We start from the raw sequence: 19,274 nt of genomic DNA, 5'->3' as shown, positions 1-19,274 counted from the left end.
CCAGAGTCACCAGTGTTGTAGTGGAAGCAGAAATACAGAGCAGGAACGCTGGCGTGGGCAAGGCCAGGCCACTGCCTGCTGTACTAGAGCGTCCTTGCCCTCCTGCCAGGGAGTGGTCTGGGCCCCGTGCCTGCTCTCACCAGCCACCTCTGGGGCCCCAACCTTTCCAAGGGCCTGGCACCATCCCCACCCACCTGTGCCAGCCCTTCTGTACTCAGTCCCCACTTAGCACCCTCTCTCGTACATCGACTAGAGGGTACTTCTGAGAGTGACATGTTCTAGAAAGAGTATGTATGACTTTTTGTTGTTTTTACTACAGAGGATGTCTGAAGTATAGGTTTGTGCTGCCATTTTGACTCTCAAGCCAATGAACTGCTTGGTGTTCTCTCTCTCTCTTTCTCTTTTTTTTTTTTTTTTGATTTTATTCTAGACAGTTTAGAGGACCCGGGGACTCTAGGCCATAATGCCCAATTCAATAGCTTTAATCAGTTATTTCTTATTCACCCAGCTATTTAATGAGCAAGTCTCAGTATCTCATATTATTCCAGGCTTTGAAGAGGGCCCAAAGGGTGTATGGATGACCCCTCATCTTTTGGAATTTACACCATATCTGGGCAGACCATGTACCGACACGTGGAAGTGTCCCAGTTCAGGCACTAAGAAGGGCACCCTGGACAGTCAGTATTCTGGGGGTTCGAAGGGAAGATAAACACAGCTGGAGTGTGCAGGCAAAGCTTCCTGCAGAGGTGGGACCTGAGGGTTTTTCACCAGTGGGCACGATTTGAACAGGAAAACAACTGAGCAGCAGTGTTGTCAGGAAGCATCCATAAGTTTGTGTGACAATGAAAGAATGCCACCACTGTTGCGGTCACTATTACAACTCCAAGGACTTCAAGCGGACATGGAAGCTTGACTGGAGAGCACTCGAAGAGCATCTTCCTTTAAAGGGCATCAGAAATCCCAGGAGGGTGCCGCAGGACCTTCCATCCTATGGGATTCCCTCGCTCGCTTCAGGCAAACAGCTCAGAAGCCAGGGAGGCGGAAGGCTGGCAGAGCTGCCCTTGGCCTCTGAGGCTCACAAACCCCACCTTCCATCCAGAGACCTGTATAGTTCACATCCCAGAACTCACTCCGGTAATTCTCCTGATTTGACGTTCATTCCCTCCCAGCAGAAGATGGACCAGCAGGGAGCGATGGTCCACACTAACTGGGCATGGTTCCTATGATGGTTTGCTTTGTTGTCCATCTTCCCAAACCTCGTCCAAGGGGAACGATGAAAGGAGACTTCCTGGGGCTTATGAAGTCTAAGCACGTCTGCCTCTAAGGACTCGGGGCTGTTAGCACACACTCAGAGCTACCTGCTGGCCCCCTTGTCTGCTCTGCCTTGTCTAGCAAGAAGCACACACTTGGCACTGGGCAAGAGCCTGGTACATGCTGGTGAGAGAAAGGAGACTGGCCCAGCTGAAGCAGGGCATTGTCAAGAGAAGGGAGAAGAATGCCCACAGCAAGATGGACTGCTGCAGTGACAGGATGTCCGTTCAGACCAGTGGTGCCAAGAGTGTGCACATTAGTCAAAAGACACCCTGGTCGTCCTCTAGCCTGTCTCCTGCCTTCAGGATCCTCTGTCCACCACAACACCGCTGAAGAGGTTATCTTCCTCAGTGCAGATGATCTCAGAGCACCTTTTGCCAGCACCTCAGGAAGCCTCCCTGACACCTATCAAAACAACCAGGACATCCAGCTACATGGCGGACGGACCCTTTCCCATTATGGAGTCATAGAAATGTTGGGTAAACTGTAACAAAACAAAACTATACACACTATATATACATATGTGTGTATATATATGTGTGTGTGTTAAATATATATTTAATATACATTTATTACAATAAATATATAATTTATTTTAATGTTTTCCTGTCCTTGAACAAAAGAAAGGGAAGTCCTCAAGTGGCAGGAATGAAGGGAAAAACAACAGCCAAAGCCGTTAGGTGTCAGCTGGAAGTCTGGAGTCTGTGGAGGATTTTAGAAAAGTCAAATTTAGGCTCTGGGGACCTCGCTGAGGTAATTAACACCTGTATGGGAATGGGAGGTGTGGCTTTAGGCTTGCTGAGAGGACAAAAACTTTTGATCTGAGCTCAGCACAAAAGCAAGACATCAAAGAGATGTCCCTTCCTTAAAAGGGGATTAGAGAAAGCTGCCACCAGCTCAGGGGAATATGAGGAAGCAAATGGTCTCTCTAGGGATGTGTATGCAAAGAAAAAGATCATCTGCCAGAATCCTGGGATTCAGGTGCTGTTATATAGAATCCAGATTTATATTGCTTGTGAGGCCCATGAGACCCAAGCAGAGAAATTAACACAATATTTGGTCTAACACAATTGAAACCACCAGGATCCTAGTAGATAGCAATGCGAAAACATTCTGTGTAGAAACCCTGTCACAACCCACAGCATGTGGGAGTCACGCAGGAAAAACAAATCCTACCGAAGATGAGCTCACAATAAAGTGACAAATCATGTGAGGAAATGAGACCCTGTAAGTGGGAATCAGCAGTGTCCTTGGTGTCTCAAAGACTGCAGATAATGGAACAATCTGAAAGAAGCTATGAACACATTCATACCCAGCATTTCAAAAGCAGAACCCAGCAGTTCTGGTCCCTGTTCCAACCTGTTCTTCCTGTGTCCACCTTCTTAGTTCATTCCAATCCCTTCTGTCATGTAGACCCCAAATCTTGAGCTGTCTTCAAATTCTTCCTCTCTCAGCTTTTCCCCTTAAGAAATGGTTCTCAATTTTCTCGTCTCTTCCTCTCCTTTGTTACTGTAATGGGCATCTAGCTGGTCTCCTTGCCTCTCATCCCCAGTGACCCCCCTTTTCTTTAATCCAGCGCCACACTGCCACTAAGATATCCTCCTACATGCCAAGTCCCATGATTTCACTCCCCCAAGCCAAACTCCTGATTATGGAAGTCCAAGCCTTCCCCAACTTGGACCTAAACTTTTTTCCAGTTTTGTTTCCTATTATAATAGGTCACCGTCACCTCAACTTCCTGTTTCAGCCATTCTAGCTTAATTATGCTTCCTACACTCTCCCTCATGCTTCCAAGCAGTCTCCTCCTTCTGATTAGACTGCTCCCCCCCCATCACATCTGCTGACTGAAGATGAACCTTAGCTTAAACCTTCTAGAAGCATTATACCATGAAAGAATGAAGGCATCATTAGGGCTAGACACGTCTGATTTCAAATTCCAGATGTGTCACTAAATAGCTCTGTGCCTCAAGCAAGTCACTAGCTCTCCGAACCTCAGTTTCTAATCATATAAGATGGGAATGATACCTACTTTGCAGAGTTGGGAGAATTAGAGATAATCTGCATAAAGCACTGAACACAGAACCTGGCCCCAATAAGTGCTCAATAAACAGTTGCTGAATTGAGCTTCTATCTTCACATTTTTATGGGAGCTTGCTCTACTTCTTCCCCAACCAGAGCTCCAGGAGGCCTGAGGCCTTGTCTCATTTGCTTTTGTATCTCTGCACTTTCCTATGTCTAATACAGGAAGTCTTGCAACACGTCAATTGACAAGTAGTGAAAAGAACTGGGCATACATAACCTGATGCTAGAAGGAAAGACTCTGGGGAGAAGGACCTAGCAGGTGTCAGATGCTGGAGACGTAACGAGGGCCACTTTATACTGTGTCACTCCAGAGAGGGCAGAGCCATCATCAAGAGCTATAAGGAGGTTGATGTTAGCCCAGGATATGAAGGAATAGCCAACATTTAGAGCTATTTAACATGAGAGTAGGTGCCAAATGCAAGTTGTGCATTAAAAACTCAGATGATAGGAAGTATTTACTACTAACAGTGAGAGAGATTTATTGCTGTTATATGAATCTTCAAAATCCACACCTCCCATCTAGAGGGCCTGGTTCATTATTGAAAGTTCAGTGCCATTTGCAGCAAATTCAATGCATATTTTTTATTAAATCAATGAATAAATGAATGAAATCATTGATTATTCTGATATTTAAGGAAAGATATGTGCTACAAGAAGGATAAAAATAAGGGGGGGAAAAATAAGAGGTTTTGGAAAAAGACCAACACAAGATGACAGAAGAGGATCAGTTTGGGAAGGTTGGAACTCGCTGCCCGTTACCCAGGGCTGAGCTCCCAGGAACCTTCTAAACCCAAGATTCCATGGGAGCAGACTCTCCCGCTGGATTCTGCTCGCGTTGGCTGCTTGCTCTCAGAGGGACCAGGGCATGTACCCTGGGACTACCAGGGAAAATCACTCATAAGATCACGACCATGTCCAGATGATATGCTGATTTGATTTTAAAACCCCTTTCCCTCTGTGAATTTAGGTCTTAATTAGTATGCGGTATTAATACTTGTTTCTTTATTATTACAATTGCTCAGTTTACACTTGGCAACGAGTTATGAAGTGTGTTGAGGTATGTTTTTTTCCCTTAGTGTATCATTATTCAAAGAACAGGTTGATTTTCAACATAAACACCAGTGACGATAAGTCCCAAGAAGAAAACACCCTGTCCAAGCACAGGATTTCTTGTTTGATAAATCGGACTTCAGATTCTCAAGGACCAGAGGCTTCTTCCGGTTTTTATGAGCAAAGAGAAGCAGCTCTGCCCGCATCAAGACTGCTTGCTCTCTGCGGTGGCTGCTGCACTGTGCTCACCTGGAGACACAGCGGCTGCGGGATTTCAGGAGGCCCCTCAGGCACTGCAAGGCCTCAGGCAGCCCCGCACCAGTAAGGGCACTGCAGGCCTGGAGCTCCCAGCAGCGGCCCGGGAATCTCTCCAGGCCCAGCCTGTCCCTGATTTCAGACAGCGGAAGAGCGTCAGGCGCCTCCTGCTTGTTGGCCAGCACCAAGAAAGGGACGCTGGCCATATTGGGATGGTCCAGGACTTCTGTGAGTTCAGCCACGGCCTCGGGCAAGCGCACTTCGTCTGTGCTATCCAGGACATACACGAGGATGTCCATGCCTTCCAGGTAGTCCTTCCAGCTGGCCCTGAGCTGAGTCTGCCCCCCAACATCCCAGAAAGTCAAAGATGCATGGTTAGGGGCTCCGAGAGACTCCACATTGAAGCCAATGGTGGGCAGGGTCTCCACCAGTGGGTGGCCTTTCAGTTTGTACAGGAGCGTAGTCTTGCCAGCTGAGTCAAGGCCCATCATCAGCACCTGGGCTTCTGCCTGGTGACCTCGGGAATTCATAGAACCCATGGTAGCCGCTGCTAAATCCTGGAGGAGAAAGACCAGACGCACACATCAGCCATTCTTTTCTGAAGGAACACACAGATCCATGCAGGTATGTGGAGGAAGAGCTTCTACTTCCAAAGTAGGAAGTGTCTTTACAATGCCAGGTTTCAAACACAGGCCTGGATTCCCAAAGGCCAGGAAGTAAGAGTGTGTGTGTTATAATCAGCTAACCTATTTCTGGGCAGCCTGCTTCAAAAAAGAGGGTAGGACCCCCTGGAAGACACGGAATATGGGCTCACATTTGTTGGTACTTAAAGCAAAAAGACAAAACGAAGTTCCAGTTAGACAAATCTAGTTCAGTAGAAATGACTGAAACATGTCTTCGATTCTTGATAGTCTGTGGCTTCTAGCCTCTGATTTCCTTCTGTAAGTCTAACCCCTGAAATAGGAGCTATCTTGGGCTTAGTGCACCGACTGAGGGGGACAGCCAGCTCATGGTAACTTCTGCTGCCTTTGGAACTCCCTACAGGGCCAGCACTGTATCCTGTAAACTGCGGTTATTTATAAATACTGTTGGCTGGCAACACATTTCCCAGTCAGAGCAAAGTGGTTTCCTCCACTCTCTTACCAAGGTAAATTACCTCTAGAACACAACTCCTATTTTTCAAAAACCCCAAATTTTAAGACTAAGACCTGTTCCCAATTTAGTCAGGGGAAATCTTGGCTGGGACAGGTGAAGGGACCTCTCACCCCAGGAGTATATTTCACCTGCCCCCGGAGGAAGGTAAGACAGCCTCTGTTCATTCCTCGTGCCGGGGTAAAAGAGTAAAACTTAAAGTTACCTTGGTGTTATTAGACGGTGGCCAAAAGCTCCTCTTCTGCCACAGTCTTCGGTGCAGCTGCTAGTCAGTAATGTCCCAAGAGTGAGATGAAAAGGAAGTGTGGTGACAGTTGCCGGTTGTCCTTTTTCTGCTTCCTTTTCCTTTGTGGTTGGGGGTGGGGCAGGCTACGCAGCCGCTCCCTCAGCTCCAGTGCTCCCCTGCAGTCCTGGCCAGGGGAATGGGCCGAAAGATATCTCGGGCTCTTGACAGAGCAAGGCCCAGCATCAACTTCCCTTTCTTAGCAGTTCCGACTCGATGCAGAAAGGAGGGTGCCGTGCTCACAGTTGTGCCCAAGATCAGCCGCTTTCTTTTGCCCTTCCTCTCATAATCCTGTGACCTCCTGAGTGGAGAAATCTGAGAATCCGATTTTTTCCTTCAGCTCAGGCCTCAAGGTTTTTCTGGTGCCTCGAGATTCTTTTGTTGGCTTGGAACCATACATGCTTTAAAAAACTGCCTAAATATGATTAAAACCCTCTAAAAATTAGGTATCTTTGTTGAAGGTAAAGCATAAAAATTAAAAAGTTTGTGTCAATGTGGTGGAACTATAGCCGATTAAACTCATTGTTTATTTTTTTCTTGAACAGTGTCCTTATATTTAACCCAGTAAAAATGAGACCACCAGCAAATATAACTTTAAAAAAATTGTTCCAATCAGAAGCCATTAATTGAGTAGTTATCTGATTTGGGTCTGCAGTTACAGTGATTTGTCTCTTCTAAGCCATAACATTTGTGCAGCACTTTCTGCTTTCCGCTCATTATTTCATTAAAATAATGTTGGTGGTTATGATTCTCCCATTTTACAAATGAAAATCAGGCTCAGACATGGTGAATAATTTGCTCATGACCTTGCCAGGGTTTATAAGTCATTTCTCTTTCAGCATGTCACACTGAGAAAGTGCTTTGTAAACAGCAAGCACCCCACTGTATTTGCTGTTGTTGTCAGGCTGTGCAGCATAACAGGAGGAAGCAATGATGAAAAGTCAGAAACACAGAGTGTGTTATGTACATCACGGTGTTGTGTTGGTGTTGGTGTCACTGTTGTCTTGTTCTGTTGAGTAGGCTGTAGTCAGTTTGCAAGGACCGAGATGAGAGGTGAGAGATAGAAGCATGATTGGGGGGATAACAGGCAGGGTATGAAATTGTTGTCAAAGAAAACCAGAGCTGGATGGTAGTAAAGCCGTAAAAACAGATTTTACTCAGGTCCGTTGCAATAGGGGTAAAGAGACCTCAGTGAGGATTGGGCTCAATTCTGAATACAACATGGGCAAGGGGGGATTTATAGCCAAAGAACAGGGTGGGGAGCAGTGAATGGAAAATTACTCAGAGGAAACCTCAAGGGTAAGGGGGGTTTCTGCCTAAGTGAATAACAGCATTCTCACTGAAGGCAGGCTGGGGTGGGTGATCAGCCACTACCTGGAAGATGGTGAAGGGTATCAGATATGAAGGCTGGCGGTTCTGGTTAAACTGACTTAGCAGGGTTTTTGTTAAAACTGAATTTTACAAGCAAGTGTCCAGATGGGCCTAGGAGAGGGTTCAGGAGTCTGACTAAAGCTGGGTCAGGCAAAGAATCTTCGTCATTACTCCAGGGCAGTCTCAAAGCGACAAAGAACTGTCTGGAGCAGGGCTTATCCTTCTCACCCGCGGTGCAGGGTGATCAGATCAAGCAGGGACTCAGTCCTGTCCAGACCTTGCTGATGAGTCCGTGGGAATTCTGCCAGGATTTGATTTGCAGGCGGATTGGGGCTGGCAGAGGCTAAGGACTCAGCAGGCTAAGGCTAGGGGGTGCCTAGAGCCTGCGGCACAGGGGGTGCTACTCTGAGTGGCCCCCATGTGTGAGCCCCAGAGAGAGAAGGGAAGCAGGCAGAAGGAGCCATTGACTTGAGGGGCTTACAGGCTTACAGACACCAAACTAGGCTGCTTGGGTGCTGAGTATCCTGCAGGTGACACAGTTAGGGAAGGAACACACCTCCTGCCCCAAGAATTCCAGGGAGGCCCGAGGCCACATGGACTGCATACAGGGCCTCTGGAGGCCGCTCTGGGGCACCAACAGGCTCTTAGAGAGGCACTGCCTTCCAGGGCCTACACAGGCCTTCAGGAGGAAGACCTGTGAGAGCTGTTCATGTGCCCCAGAAGTAAAAGAGCCTCTGCTGAGGGCTAAGGTCCTGGAGCAGCTGGGGACGATGAGAGCTGGGGAAACAATTACATTGAATATGACCCTAGTTGTTCACAAAGGCCATTATGGCCTGAGTCACCCCATCCTTTTTGTCACCCCAACCCCATCCCTTCAGCTCAACAAGGAGAGGAGTTTTTTCTTAGACACCCTCAGGTGGAGGACTTTCAAAGGGCTGCCTGGGTATCAAATTGTGGATAAGCCCCACAAAAACACTGTATCTGGCACCATTGCAGCCACATCGAGTCCATGTTCAGATGCAAAAACTTGACAGCTTCATTAATGTGATTGTGCCCGAACATTTTTAGGCAAATAGGTTTTTATCTGTTATATTTATCTTCCTTTTCTTTATTTGTTATCTTACAGTTACCGCATTATATTGATTTTCTTTTGGCATTATATGAATAAGTAGACTATGATTTTCATTTCTAGAATAAAAAAAAACATGAACATTGTAAAATATTTGTTATGTTCAAAAAGGGCCCCTCCTGGAGAAGGAAATAATTGAGTAGAGGAAAGGATGAGTAAGGGACCAGTAGTGGTAGAGCCAGGTAGAAAGACAATGGGAGACCCCAAATTGGAAGTCACACGTGGTGACAGCCAGGGGTGTCACATCTTCTTGCTCTCTGAGTCTGTGAGGTCTGTTCCTTTAAGGGAGCATACAGTCTCATTCTTACATGGCGCCTGGCTTCCACCTGCATCCTGTCGCCTTGGAGAGAAGCACGACTTGTCATTGTGTGCAGTGATTGCATGGGGATGGAAGCAGGAGCATTCGTGCAGAAGGGCAAGTCAACCACCAAAAAGAGCACCAAATTAATGACGGGTCAGAATGTTATGTATGAAGATTTATGTATTATGAATTAGATCAGGTGCGAGATATAGTCGATGCTAATTGCAAAGATATTTTATTTATACTTATAATATAGAAATATACTTACATTTATATATTTATTTCATTTTTTCATATGCTTTTACAGCATGTATCTGTAATAGCTGTGTGCCCTTCCATGCTTTTCCTAGGCAATTGGTTTTATGAAATATTGCTGATATATTGCCTCCCACTGAACACCTGAGAAAAAAGAAATCTGTCTGCCTTGGCTTTTTCAGTACCCAGTCATGCATCATGGAATGACATTTCTGTCAACATCAGACTGCATATATGAACGTGGTCCCATAAGCTTATAATGGAGCTGAAAAATTTCTATCACCTACTGATGTTGTAACTGTCCTAATGTTGTAGAGTAACACATTACTCCAGTGTTCATGATGCTGCTGGTGTAAACAAACCTACTATGCTGCCAGTCTATACAAGTATAGCACATACAATTACAACAGTAGGCTACACCATCTATGCTTGTGTACAGCACTCCATGATGTTTGCACAAGGATAAAATGGCCTAACCATGTGTTTCTCAGAACACATCCCGCAGTTATTTGGTGTGTGAGACTGTACTCTAACCACAAACAGGCTCTCATAATAGAGGGTGAATCCATAGGAAACATTCTACAAGATCTATTTATCATGCAAATGGCACGTGGCAGCTGTTTCCCTGTTTTCTAAATCCCAGGTTTCAAATGCTCCTCACCTGCTTCGCAGTGTCCAGCGTGCTGGGAAGTCTTTGGGGTCCATCTCCCCCTAACCTGTGTGGGGTGCCCTGGGATGCGGCTCCTGCCCAGACGGCTTCTCAGGCCGCTGCTGCAGCCACAATCTGCATCTGTGCGGCCCCACCTTCAGCTCTGCACTCAACTACTTGGATTATTTTGAAATGCACCTAATGGCCTTAGTGGAGAGAAAACAGGGCTCTTTCTGTGCGCTACTATTATCATTGTTATCTTGTCTTATCTTTCCTCTTTTCCCCGGCCGGAATTTCTTCAAAAATCTGCAGCCCTCTTATTTCCTGTGTTCTGCTGCACTTACTTACCATCCATTTGTCAATTATAGTCTGACCTAATTATAGCTGTGTTCCACGTGGTTGTAACCAGAGTATACATACTTTTCTGTATTCTGAATATTTTCTCACTTAAGTTAATGTAGAAAATGACACTGCTTTACTCCATCATGGTCTCTAATAAAAAGTTTTGTGTTGGCTGCATAATTATATCACATCAAGAGGAAAGATTATGATTTACTCCCAAAGTAATGCTGAATTAAAGATTTTGTGAATAAAGTTTTTCTCCTCATTTGGATTATTTACATTGGCTAAATTTCCAGAGTTGGTATTTCGAGGACAGAAGAAATGAACACCTGTGGCTTGCTCAGATCTTTCAGTATGTCGTCTTATTTCACTATAAGTTACGCTTTGATTTTACACACTGGATTTTTTCCCCCCATTATAAGCTATCCTCTTCCCCAGACCACTATTGTAGGGAAACGTTTCCAGGTGCCATGGAGATTGGGGAGTGGAGAAAACATTCCCACTGTTGAGGATTTTGATATAATAGTTATAATGATTATGACATTGGTAGCTACCATTTATTGAATTCTTTTATGTTAGGTGTTTTATTATCTCATTTCTTCCTTGCAATCACTCTGTCAGGGAAGTATTGTAATCGTCATTTTATAAAGAAAAGGCTGAGCCTCAGAGAAACACAGTAACTATGCTTTCAGCTGCAGGTTACAGAACACCAACTACAAATGGCTGGAACAGTAAGGTTTTCTTATTATCTCGTATAACTGTAAGGATGGAGGTAGTAACAGGTTGGTTTGGCAGCTCAGTTGTGTCATCAAGGAGCCAATCTCTTTCCATGTTTCTGCTTTGGCATCAGCAATTTATGGGCGCTGTTTCCTTTCCTTGGTGCAACAACAAGCATCTTAACTTCAACAACTGAATTCAAAAGCAAGAAGAAAGGGAAAGGTGGCCGTCTTCTTGAGTGTTTGTGTGCATGTGTGTGCATTTATTTTATCAAGAAGGAAATATTTCCCCGAAGCCTCCCAACCAATTTCCCCTTATATCTCATTAACTAGGAGAATTAAATTACTTGGTTTGGCCAGGCTGGGTCCACCTATGAGCATATTGCCCCCACTTCCCAACCGATGAATAAAATTCCATTCCTATTAGCAAGAAGAAAGTGGGAATGGTGTTGAGTGGGCAACATCTCTGCCACACTTACCCAACACACTTACCCAACCATAGATGGCTCTCTTCTCACAATACAGTGCTTTCTTCCAAGACCTTTGTCCTTTAACATGTGTTAACAGTATGCACATGTGTGCGTGTGCATGCATGTGTCCCAGGCTCATAATTTGGTGCTTATGTAGCATATCATCAATTCCAAAATTAAGAAATCAGAAGGAATGCTGCAATAGTTCTTGCCTGCTATTTTGCAAATGAGAGACAGGGCAGGATGGTGTGACTAGATCACCAAGGCAGCTTCATAAAGGACAAAGAAGGCAGGTTGAAGAACTAGGAGATTTGGATTCTAGCCCCAGGTCTGTGGCCTTGGTAAGTTACTTAACCTTTCTGAACCTCAATTTTCTAATCTGTAAAGCAAGAAGTTTGGATTGGGTAATTTCTAATGTTTCTTGCCGCTCTAATATTTTATAGGCACAATGCAATTTTTATTGAGCACCTATGAGAAATGCTCAGTACAGTCTATCAAATTATTTTGTAAAAAGAAAAACTTCAAAATGCATTTACATGCCATATGAATGGAAAAAACTCAACATTATTTTTGTATATGAAGACTAGGCTATCATATAACAGAATTAGGTATAGAATAGGATATTGCAGACTCTTTTAAAATTGTCTTTATTTTGCATCGCAAATTGTACTTAGAATTATTATCACTTTAAGTGGCTTGTGAATGTTTTACGTTTACAACACAGCTCATCTTTCAGACTTTTGTGCTATTTCTAGTTTCCACTTTATTGGAGATGCCATCTCTTTATAACTGAGGAACATGACAAAGCTGGGAGAAATTTTTGTGCCTGTCTCTTTTTGCTCTCTTTCCCCCTCTGAACAGAAATAGCATCTCCGCAGCAGATCTCTTTGTCTCTAAAAATCAGAACACAACAAAAATGGGAAAAGGAAACAGCAGCGGGTGATCTGTTTATGGAACAGTGTGAGAAAGATACGGAGGATGTTTGCTTCACACTGAAGCAGGTTCAACTTCTGTTTTTACAGTATTTGCAGGAAATTTCCTGACACTAAAGGGGGGAGGGAAGAAACAGTGGTCAGAGACTTGTCTCCTGCAAATGTACAGGAAGGACAATGTGGAGACCAAGACAAATGTGTGTGATGAGTGCCAGCCGTGCATCAAAACAGGAGCTGATGACAGTGAGCTTTTGCTATTTTTCTTCCAAGGTTGTTTCAATGTGCAAAGTAGGTTGTCCGCCACAGCTGCTATTCAATCAGCCACATTTCCTGAACTGGATAGTGTATTTTTAGTTGGCAGGGAAAACAAAACAAAACAAAAATTCTATTAGGGAGGAGGTTGGAAAGTCGCTTAGTAGTTAGAAACTAAAACCAGCTCTCGAGAGTGTCCTACATTTTCCAGATGAGTACTGTCTCTTTGGGCAGCAACAAGCAAAGTGGTTACTTCAATTCTTTTCTTTTCATTAAAAAATTACATAAGTAATGATGAATATGTTCTTTTGTATGAGTCAAACAATATAAAAATCTGTAGTATAAAATTCCTAAGTTCACCCTCCAAATCACTATTTCCCTCAGAGGTAACCAGGATCAATAGTTGGATGTACAGTTTTGCATTTACCTTTCTATAATATACTCAGGAGCACACACATATATTTACTATTTATGTTTTTTATTTGGGTCTTTTTTAAATGTAATTGTGATGTCTGTGACTTACTTATTTCATTTAACAATATATTTATAAAGTCTTTCCCTATTAGTATATATAGGTCCTCTTAGTTATTATTTTTATTATTTTTAAAGAATTTATTAAATACTAGAAAGTCCACGAGAAAATGCAAGACATTTAATACTAAAATATTTACAGATGAAATTATATGATTCTGAGAATTACTTATAAATAACCTGGTAATGGAGAAGAAATAGCTTGGGATATAATAAGATTGGCCAGGAGCGTTGCTAATTATTGAAGCTGGATAGATGGTGGTATATTATATTAGTCTCTTCATTTTTATCCATTTGAAATTTTCCATATATATCAGGCATAAAAAACTATTACCAAATTTCTGATTCTGCCACAGCTCACAAGCTTCGGAGACTCCTTGTCACGTTCCACATTTTTTCTGCAAGAAATCAAAAGTTGCATTTTCTGGAAGCCTCCATTACCTCAGAAGATGTAGGTTGCCTCCACTTTACCCTTACTTGTTGCGTGCAAACACACGCAACACACACTCACACACATGCTCACACATTAAAGGAATTATCTTATTAAATTGAGATTTTGAAAAACAACTATCACTGATTAAGCCCCCAATCTGTATCATACATGATATCTGCATTTGTTTATGTACTCATCCAACAGCTCTGAGAAGATTGGCCCCCATTTATAGATCTTGAAACTGAGACTAAAAATAACTTGCCCCAGCCTAGTTTTTTCCTTTTTTTATTCTGAATCAAAGTTATATCATTTTGTCAAGAACTATTTTCAAATAAAATACATATGAAAAGTAATCAACACAAACAGTAAAAAGCAAGTACAAAGCTAACTAAGAAGAAACATTGCCACTATTAGATGAAGGCTTCCAGGAAAGATAAGCTGAAGAGAATCTCTGGGTCACAGTCTGAATTTTGCTTCCTTGGGAGTTTTACAGGATCCCCTCTGGGACAATCAGTGGCCAAGGCCATGACAGAATCTTAGGAAGCATAGTGCTTACCATAGTTGGGGCTGCTGGCAGGCCTTTCGTGTAGACCCAGTAGTGGTAATCCAGTAGGAATATGGTCAGTAGGAATGGACTGCTCCATAATTTTTACTTCAAAGCTTACCTACAACTTTCAGAAATGGTCAAATAAGAATACTTCTTGTGGGGAAAAGAGGATCCTCAGCTCATCTTGGCTGTAGTGTATGGATGGGAGAAACTTCATTAGCACATGATCAAGGCCAAATACAGATAAGAATGTAAACCAGGCTTGCTTTAGGTAAAGAGAGCATGATGAGTGCAGATAGCTTGGTGTTAACAGTTCTCAGTGCATCTGTCCCCTGAGTCACACTACTTCAATTTGAACTAATTGTTCTCCACATGATATGCACATCCTCTTTAAGATTTTCTTGACCTCTCTCCTGTGTTGGATCCCCTTCTTTTGTATCGCTGGTTTTTCCCTTTCTTGGTTTACTCTGTCAGTTTGGCGGAGCACATTTTCAGTAGCTTCTTGGATGCATGGGAGGTAAGTTTTTAGACCTTGAATCTTTGAAAATGTCTTTATTTTCCTCTAACAATTGATTGATAGTTTGGCTGGGTATGAAATTCTAGGATGGAAATAATTTTCTCACAGAACTTTGAAGGCATTGCTGTTGAGAATCTAAAACCAGACTGACTATTGATCCATTGAGTTTGACTTTTTTTCTGTCTGGAAGTTTATAAAATCTTCTCCTTATTCCTGGAATTCTGAAATTTCATGATTATGTTTTGGTATGAGTCTATTTTTAACCCTTATGTTGGAAACTTAGTGGATTCTTTACTCTGTCACTTATTGCCAGAAGTAAGTTACTTTCAATTCTGGAGAAAATCTTGAATTCTCTTCATGTTTTTGTATGCTCTCTTTCTGGAACTCCCATTATTTAGTTGCTGAACTTTGACTTATTTTCTTGATTAAAAAACATTTTCTTTCCTTTCTTACACTTTGCCTTTTCACTCTACCTTCTAGAAGATTTCTTCAACATCATCTTTCAACCCTTCCATTATATTTTTCATTTCATCTATTATATATATTTTTATTTCCAAGGGCTCTTTTTCATTCTCTAGATTTTTAAAAATAGCATACTTATTTTACAGCATCCTCTGAGGTTCCATGGAACCAGGTACAATGACAATAGGACATCGTGAATCAGAATACATATGTGGTCACAATCAGAGGGTTCATATTCTTATTTTATGAGTTAGTGAATTCTATCTCTTTCAAGGTAGCATGCAGTCTGTTTCCTAGCATGCAGCCTGCCAGCTTGCTTTTATCTGGATCCTATTTGCTACCTTGGAACAGAATGCTATTTTGTCAATGTGTGCAGTGATTACATTGGGGGCAGATAAACAAGCACAGAAAACTCACCAACAAAGACCATATGATGGACTATAAAACAAGTCTCAATAATTATAAAAGAATTGAAATCACACAGAATATATCTTCTGTGTGTCCATAGTGGAATTAAGGAAGCAATAAATAATGGAAAGATATCTGGGGAAAAAAACACCCATATTTTTGGAAATTAAATAAAATACTTCTAAATAGCCCATAGATCAAAGATAAAATCACAAGGGAAATTAGAAAATATTTTGAGCTGAATGATAATGAAAATACAACATATCAAAATGTGTGGGTGATAGCAAAAGCACTGGGATATCTATATTTAAATGCTTACATTAGAAAAGAAGAAAGATATAAAATCAATGATCTAAGTGCCAATCTTAAAACAAGAGAAGGAAAGCAAACTAAATACAAAATAAATAGAAGAAATAAAATAATTGACATTAGAATGGAAATCAGTTAAATGAAAAAATAGAGAAAATCAACAAAGTCAAAAGTTGATTCTTTGAAAAGGTTAATAAAATCGATAAACTGATAAGACTGATTAAGAAAAAAGAGATAACCATGAAGAATTTTTAAAAAGGACATCACTAGATTTTACAGACATTAAAAAAGTGACAAGAGGATATATAGACAACTTAATGCCAATAAAATTAACAACTTAGATGAATTAAATAAATACTGATTATTGAATAAGCTATCATTTTTTTTCCTGGATAACTTGGAGTATCACTTTTATTGTACACTAGCTCAGTAGTGTGCAGTACTACTGTACACTACTTACCTGTAGGTGGGGGTTTGGATGTTTCTTATTTTTACATTACATTCCATTATTCTATTTGCTCCAAGAGCAAGTATTCCAGTGAACAAGTGGGAAGTGAAAAGCTGCATCACCTTTTCTAATCCAGCCTCAGAAGTCACACAGGGCCACTTCTGCATTTTATTGGTTACAAGCAAATTTTAAACCCACCCAGACTCAAAGGGAAGGTACATAGACTTCATCTCTTAGTGGGAGGAGTACCAAAGAATTTGTGCCTATTTTGAAAAAAATCCATCTGTCTTTAGTGGTAAATCTTCTAATGTTTTCATTAAGTATAATATTTTCTGTAGGTTTTACACAAATATGCATTGTAAATTTGAGGACCTCTCAGATTAGATTATGGATAAATAGAAAGAAATATCAGTTGTCGTTTGTTTTTCTCATAGACAAATTAGCATAACTTATGGACAATAAATTTTAAGGGTAAACTTATATTTGTGAAATCTGGAGACACAGATGAAATTTACTACACAATACCAAATAATATTTAGATTCTAAACTTTGGATAGTAAACCTCTGGAATATTTTACAACATAAGTGGGAGTGTTCTTATGAACTGTAATTTGGCTGATAGTATTTGGTTATACCCACCACATAGTACAGATTCACAGAGAAAAGAATCGTTTGTTTTTTTAAAAGTAGGAAATTTCTTATGGAAGCAATATATTTATTTTTCATACACAAAAAAGTGTGAATAGAGATTCTAGACTTTTTCCTTTCAATAGGGAATCAAGACAATTGTCAGCTAGATAACACATTTAATTTCACTAACGCTTCAAATCACACTATAGAATACTGCTGAGTGAGATTTGACTAGACTATATGCTGGACTCGTTAAGCAAAACTCAGTGACCTTCATTCCTAAGCCCACATTTATCACTTCAGTGATAAGGAAAGGCTGATCTGAAGTCAGTAGGCCAAAAAGAAGAATGGATGAGAACCAGAATGTATGCCCCAAGTAATAGAGCTGAGCTGATTTAGGCCATCTAAGGAGAACTTTCTAGGACAGAGAGTGAGGCAGACTTTTCTGGGCCAATCTTACCTGGCTGCACAGGCAGTGATAAGAAGGGGGGTCAATGGCTACTTTAGAGTGGAAGCAGAGCATTCCCTGAAAGGATGGGTGTTTCCACAACATAGGATTCTTCATGTACGTTTGGAGCCTAGAAACTATAGCTCAAGTGATGATCTGGACCTTGGTATATGCCCATGCTTGGGAAAGATGTGGTGGCCAGTTAGCTCTGGGGGAGGTGAGGAGGTAGGGAAAAATACGGAGTTTAAAAAAGCTTTGAATTTCCACTGCCACCCCTTCTTTCCCTAGAGAGATACTGACACACAGTCACTGGATTAAATTGATGCCTCAATTAACTAAGTCATTAGGTGGGAATGACATCAATGTGTGGGCTAATCCTCATGAGCCCTCCATCAAAATAAACAAACTAACAAACAAATAAATAAATAAATAAATAAATAAATAAATAAATAAATAAATGTTAATGTCGGGGTTTTTCCACCCTCAAGCATTTAAAAACTTTTCTTCCCTTTAATAGCTTTCCCCCAGTGACTTCAGGTGAATTATACATGAAATGGGTGTTCCAGAGTTTGCAGCAGTAGAAAAAGAAAGAAACAGTAATAGGGTCAAAGAAAAGGAGGGACATTTAAACCCTGCATCAGGATATGAGTACTGATACCCTGTCCCCAATCATTTGTAATGAGCAATAGAAGCTGCAAGGATACCAGATTTCCTTTTAGCCACCTGCCAAATCTATTGTCTTTTAAATAAATGTAGACGACACTCTTGTTTTGATAAATGCAGGGAAGGGACTGAGAAATGTCTGCCTGGCGTGTTATAACATATTAATCTTATTATATTCTGTTAAAACTCTAGGAAACAGTGAATCCTGTATGGTTTCTGACTCTTCTTCATATGGGTGTTTTATCCATATTTGAACAGTCCTTTATATATCTATTGTGTGATTGGGAATTCTGCTTTCTAATCCACTGAAGTAATCCTCTCGGGACTGTGCTTGGGCCACATCTTAAAAGGTGGTCACCCAGTTGCATGTTCGGAAATATTTCAATAATTTTAGAATTGGATGGAGAAACATATCTTGAAATAAAAATGTACTGGGAAGCATTTGTTGTTTCCTGGCACATGTCGTCAGTTTGGCTCAAACAAACTCTTACAAAACTTCTCTACAGGTTTGGATATTTTCACATCGACAATTTCTTGGTGTAGTCAGTAGGATTCCGAAGAAGCCCACCCAGGACCACCCTGTGAACCCCGACCCCGGTGCCAGGTACCAGCAAGGGCCCATTGTGCCCCACCAGCTCCCTGCTTCACATCGCATGAACTTGGGTGAGTCTCGGAATTGTGGGCCTCCTTGCTTTAAGTAGCAGGTGGTTGACTTTATTTGAGCTGTTCTTAGAAAATCCTGGAGGTGGGTAGGTTTGCGTTAACCCAGGAAAAGGAAAAAAAAAAATGGGTTGCTGCTTTTAATTTCGGCTTGTTAATTGGATTGCTTACTGAGAGTCTGAACAAAATCTTTGCTGGTTAAAGGAGAGACTGAGCTGTCTTTAGCCCTGAAAGAGGAAGAACATTTGCTTCCCCAGTCCAAATAGCCAGTAGGGTGACCATAGTTGTTCAGAGCCCCCAAATCCAGAGTGGCAGAGATGCGTGCGGGGAGTCATCCAGTGTGGTAATGCAGCCGGTCCTGGAGAAGCCGGTGGGAGCCCAGGGGAGAAGGCCAGCATGCGCTGGAATGGGTTCACCCCACAGGAGAGGAGCTCAAAGAGAGGGCTCTGTGCCTTGGAAAGTGTTGTGTTCCAGCTGCTGGATCCAGTAAGCTCTCGCTGGCCCTTGCTTGGGTATTCTTAGATGACTAGGAATCTTTGTGAGGTTCTTGAGGTGCTTGAGGAAAAGTTTCTCTAGAGCATAAAGAAGCCCTATAGGAATATCCACTGAATTCGGCTTGTCTGGAGATGTGCATGTAAAGGTTGGTTTTCCCTAGAAGTTTTGTTCAA

The 19,274-nt window shown here is 42.0% G+C and overlaps 2 protein-coding genes across 3 annotated transcripts in view; one reads left to right on the top strand and one right to left on the bottom strand.

The window, feature by feature from the left end:
* Positions 1-3,962: 3,962 nt before the first annotated feature.
* Positions 3,963-6,138, bottom strand: ARL11 (ARF like GTPase 11; the record flags this gene model as incomplete). 2 transcript variants are annotated; one of them, XM_081045885.1, is made up of 2 exons in its annotated part: positions 6,056-6,138; positions 3,963-5,255 (listed from the first exon to the last, which is right to left on the bottom strand). In XM_081045885.1, the coding sequence occupies exon 2, from the start codon at positions 5,235-5,237 to the stop codon at positions 4,689-4,691; it is 549 nt and encodes a 182-aa protein (XP_080902011.1). In that variant the 5' UTR covers positions 5,238-5,255; positions 6,056-6,138. The 2 variants fall into 2 exon arrangements, with proteins under 2 accessions (XP_080902011.1, XP_080902012.1); XM_081045886.1 differs by lacking the exon at positions 6,056-6,138 and adding an exon at positions 5,901-6,015 and having other exon boundaries at positions 4,689-5,248.
* Positions 5,807-19,274, top strand: part of RCBTB1 (RCC1 and BTB domain containing protein 1) — an 80,319-nt gene continuing 66,851 nt past the window's right edge. Inside the window, exons 1-2 of the mRNA XM_081045874.1 lie at positions 5,807-5,997; positions 18,453-18,609. The gene's annotated coding sequence lies outside the window, so the exon portion shown is untranslated. The remainder of the gene's footprint in view (positions 5,998-18,452; positions 18,610-19,274) is intronic.

The sequence above is a fragment of the Rhinolophus hipposideros genome (genome assembly GCF_964194185.1).
Source record: "Rhinolophus hipposideros genome assembly, chromosome: 4".
In the NCBI taxonomy this organism is placed as follows: Eukaryota; Metazoa; Chordata; class Mammalia; order Chiroptera; family Rhinolophidae; genus Rhinolophus; species Rhinolophus hipposideros.
This window is presented reverse-complemented; position numbering and strand designations above follow the sequence as displayed.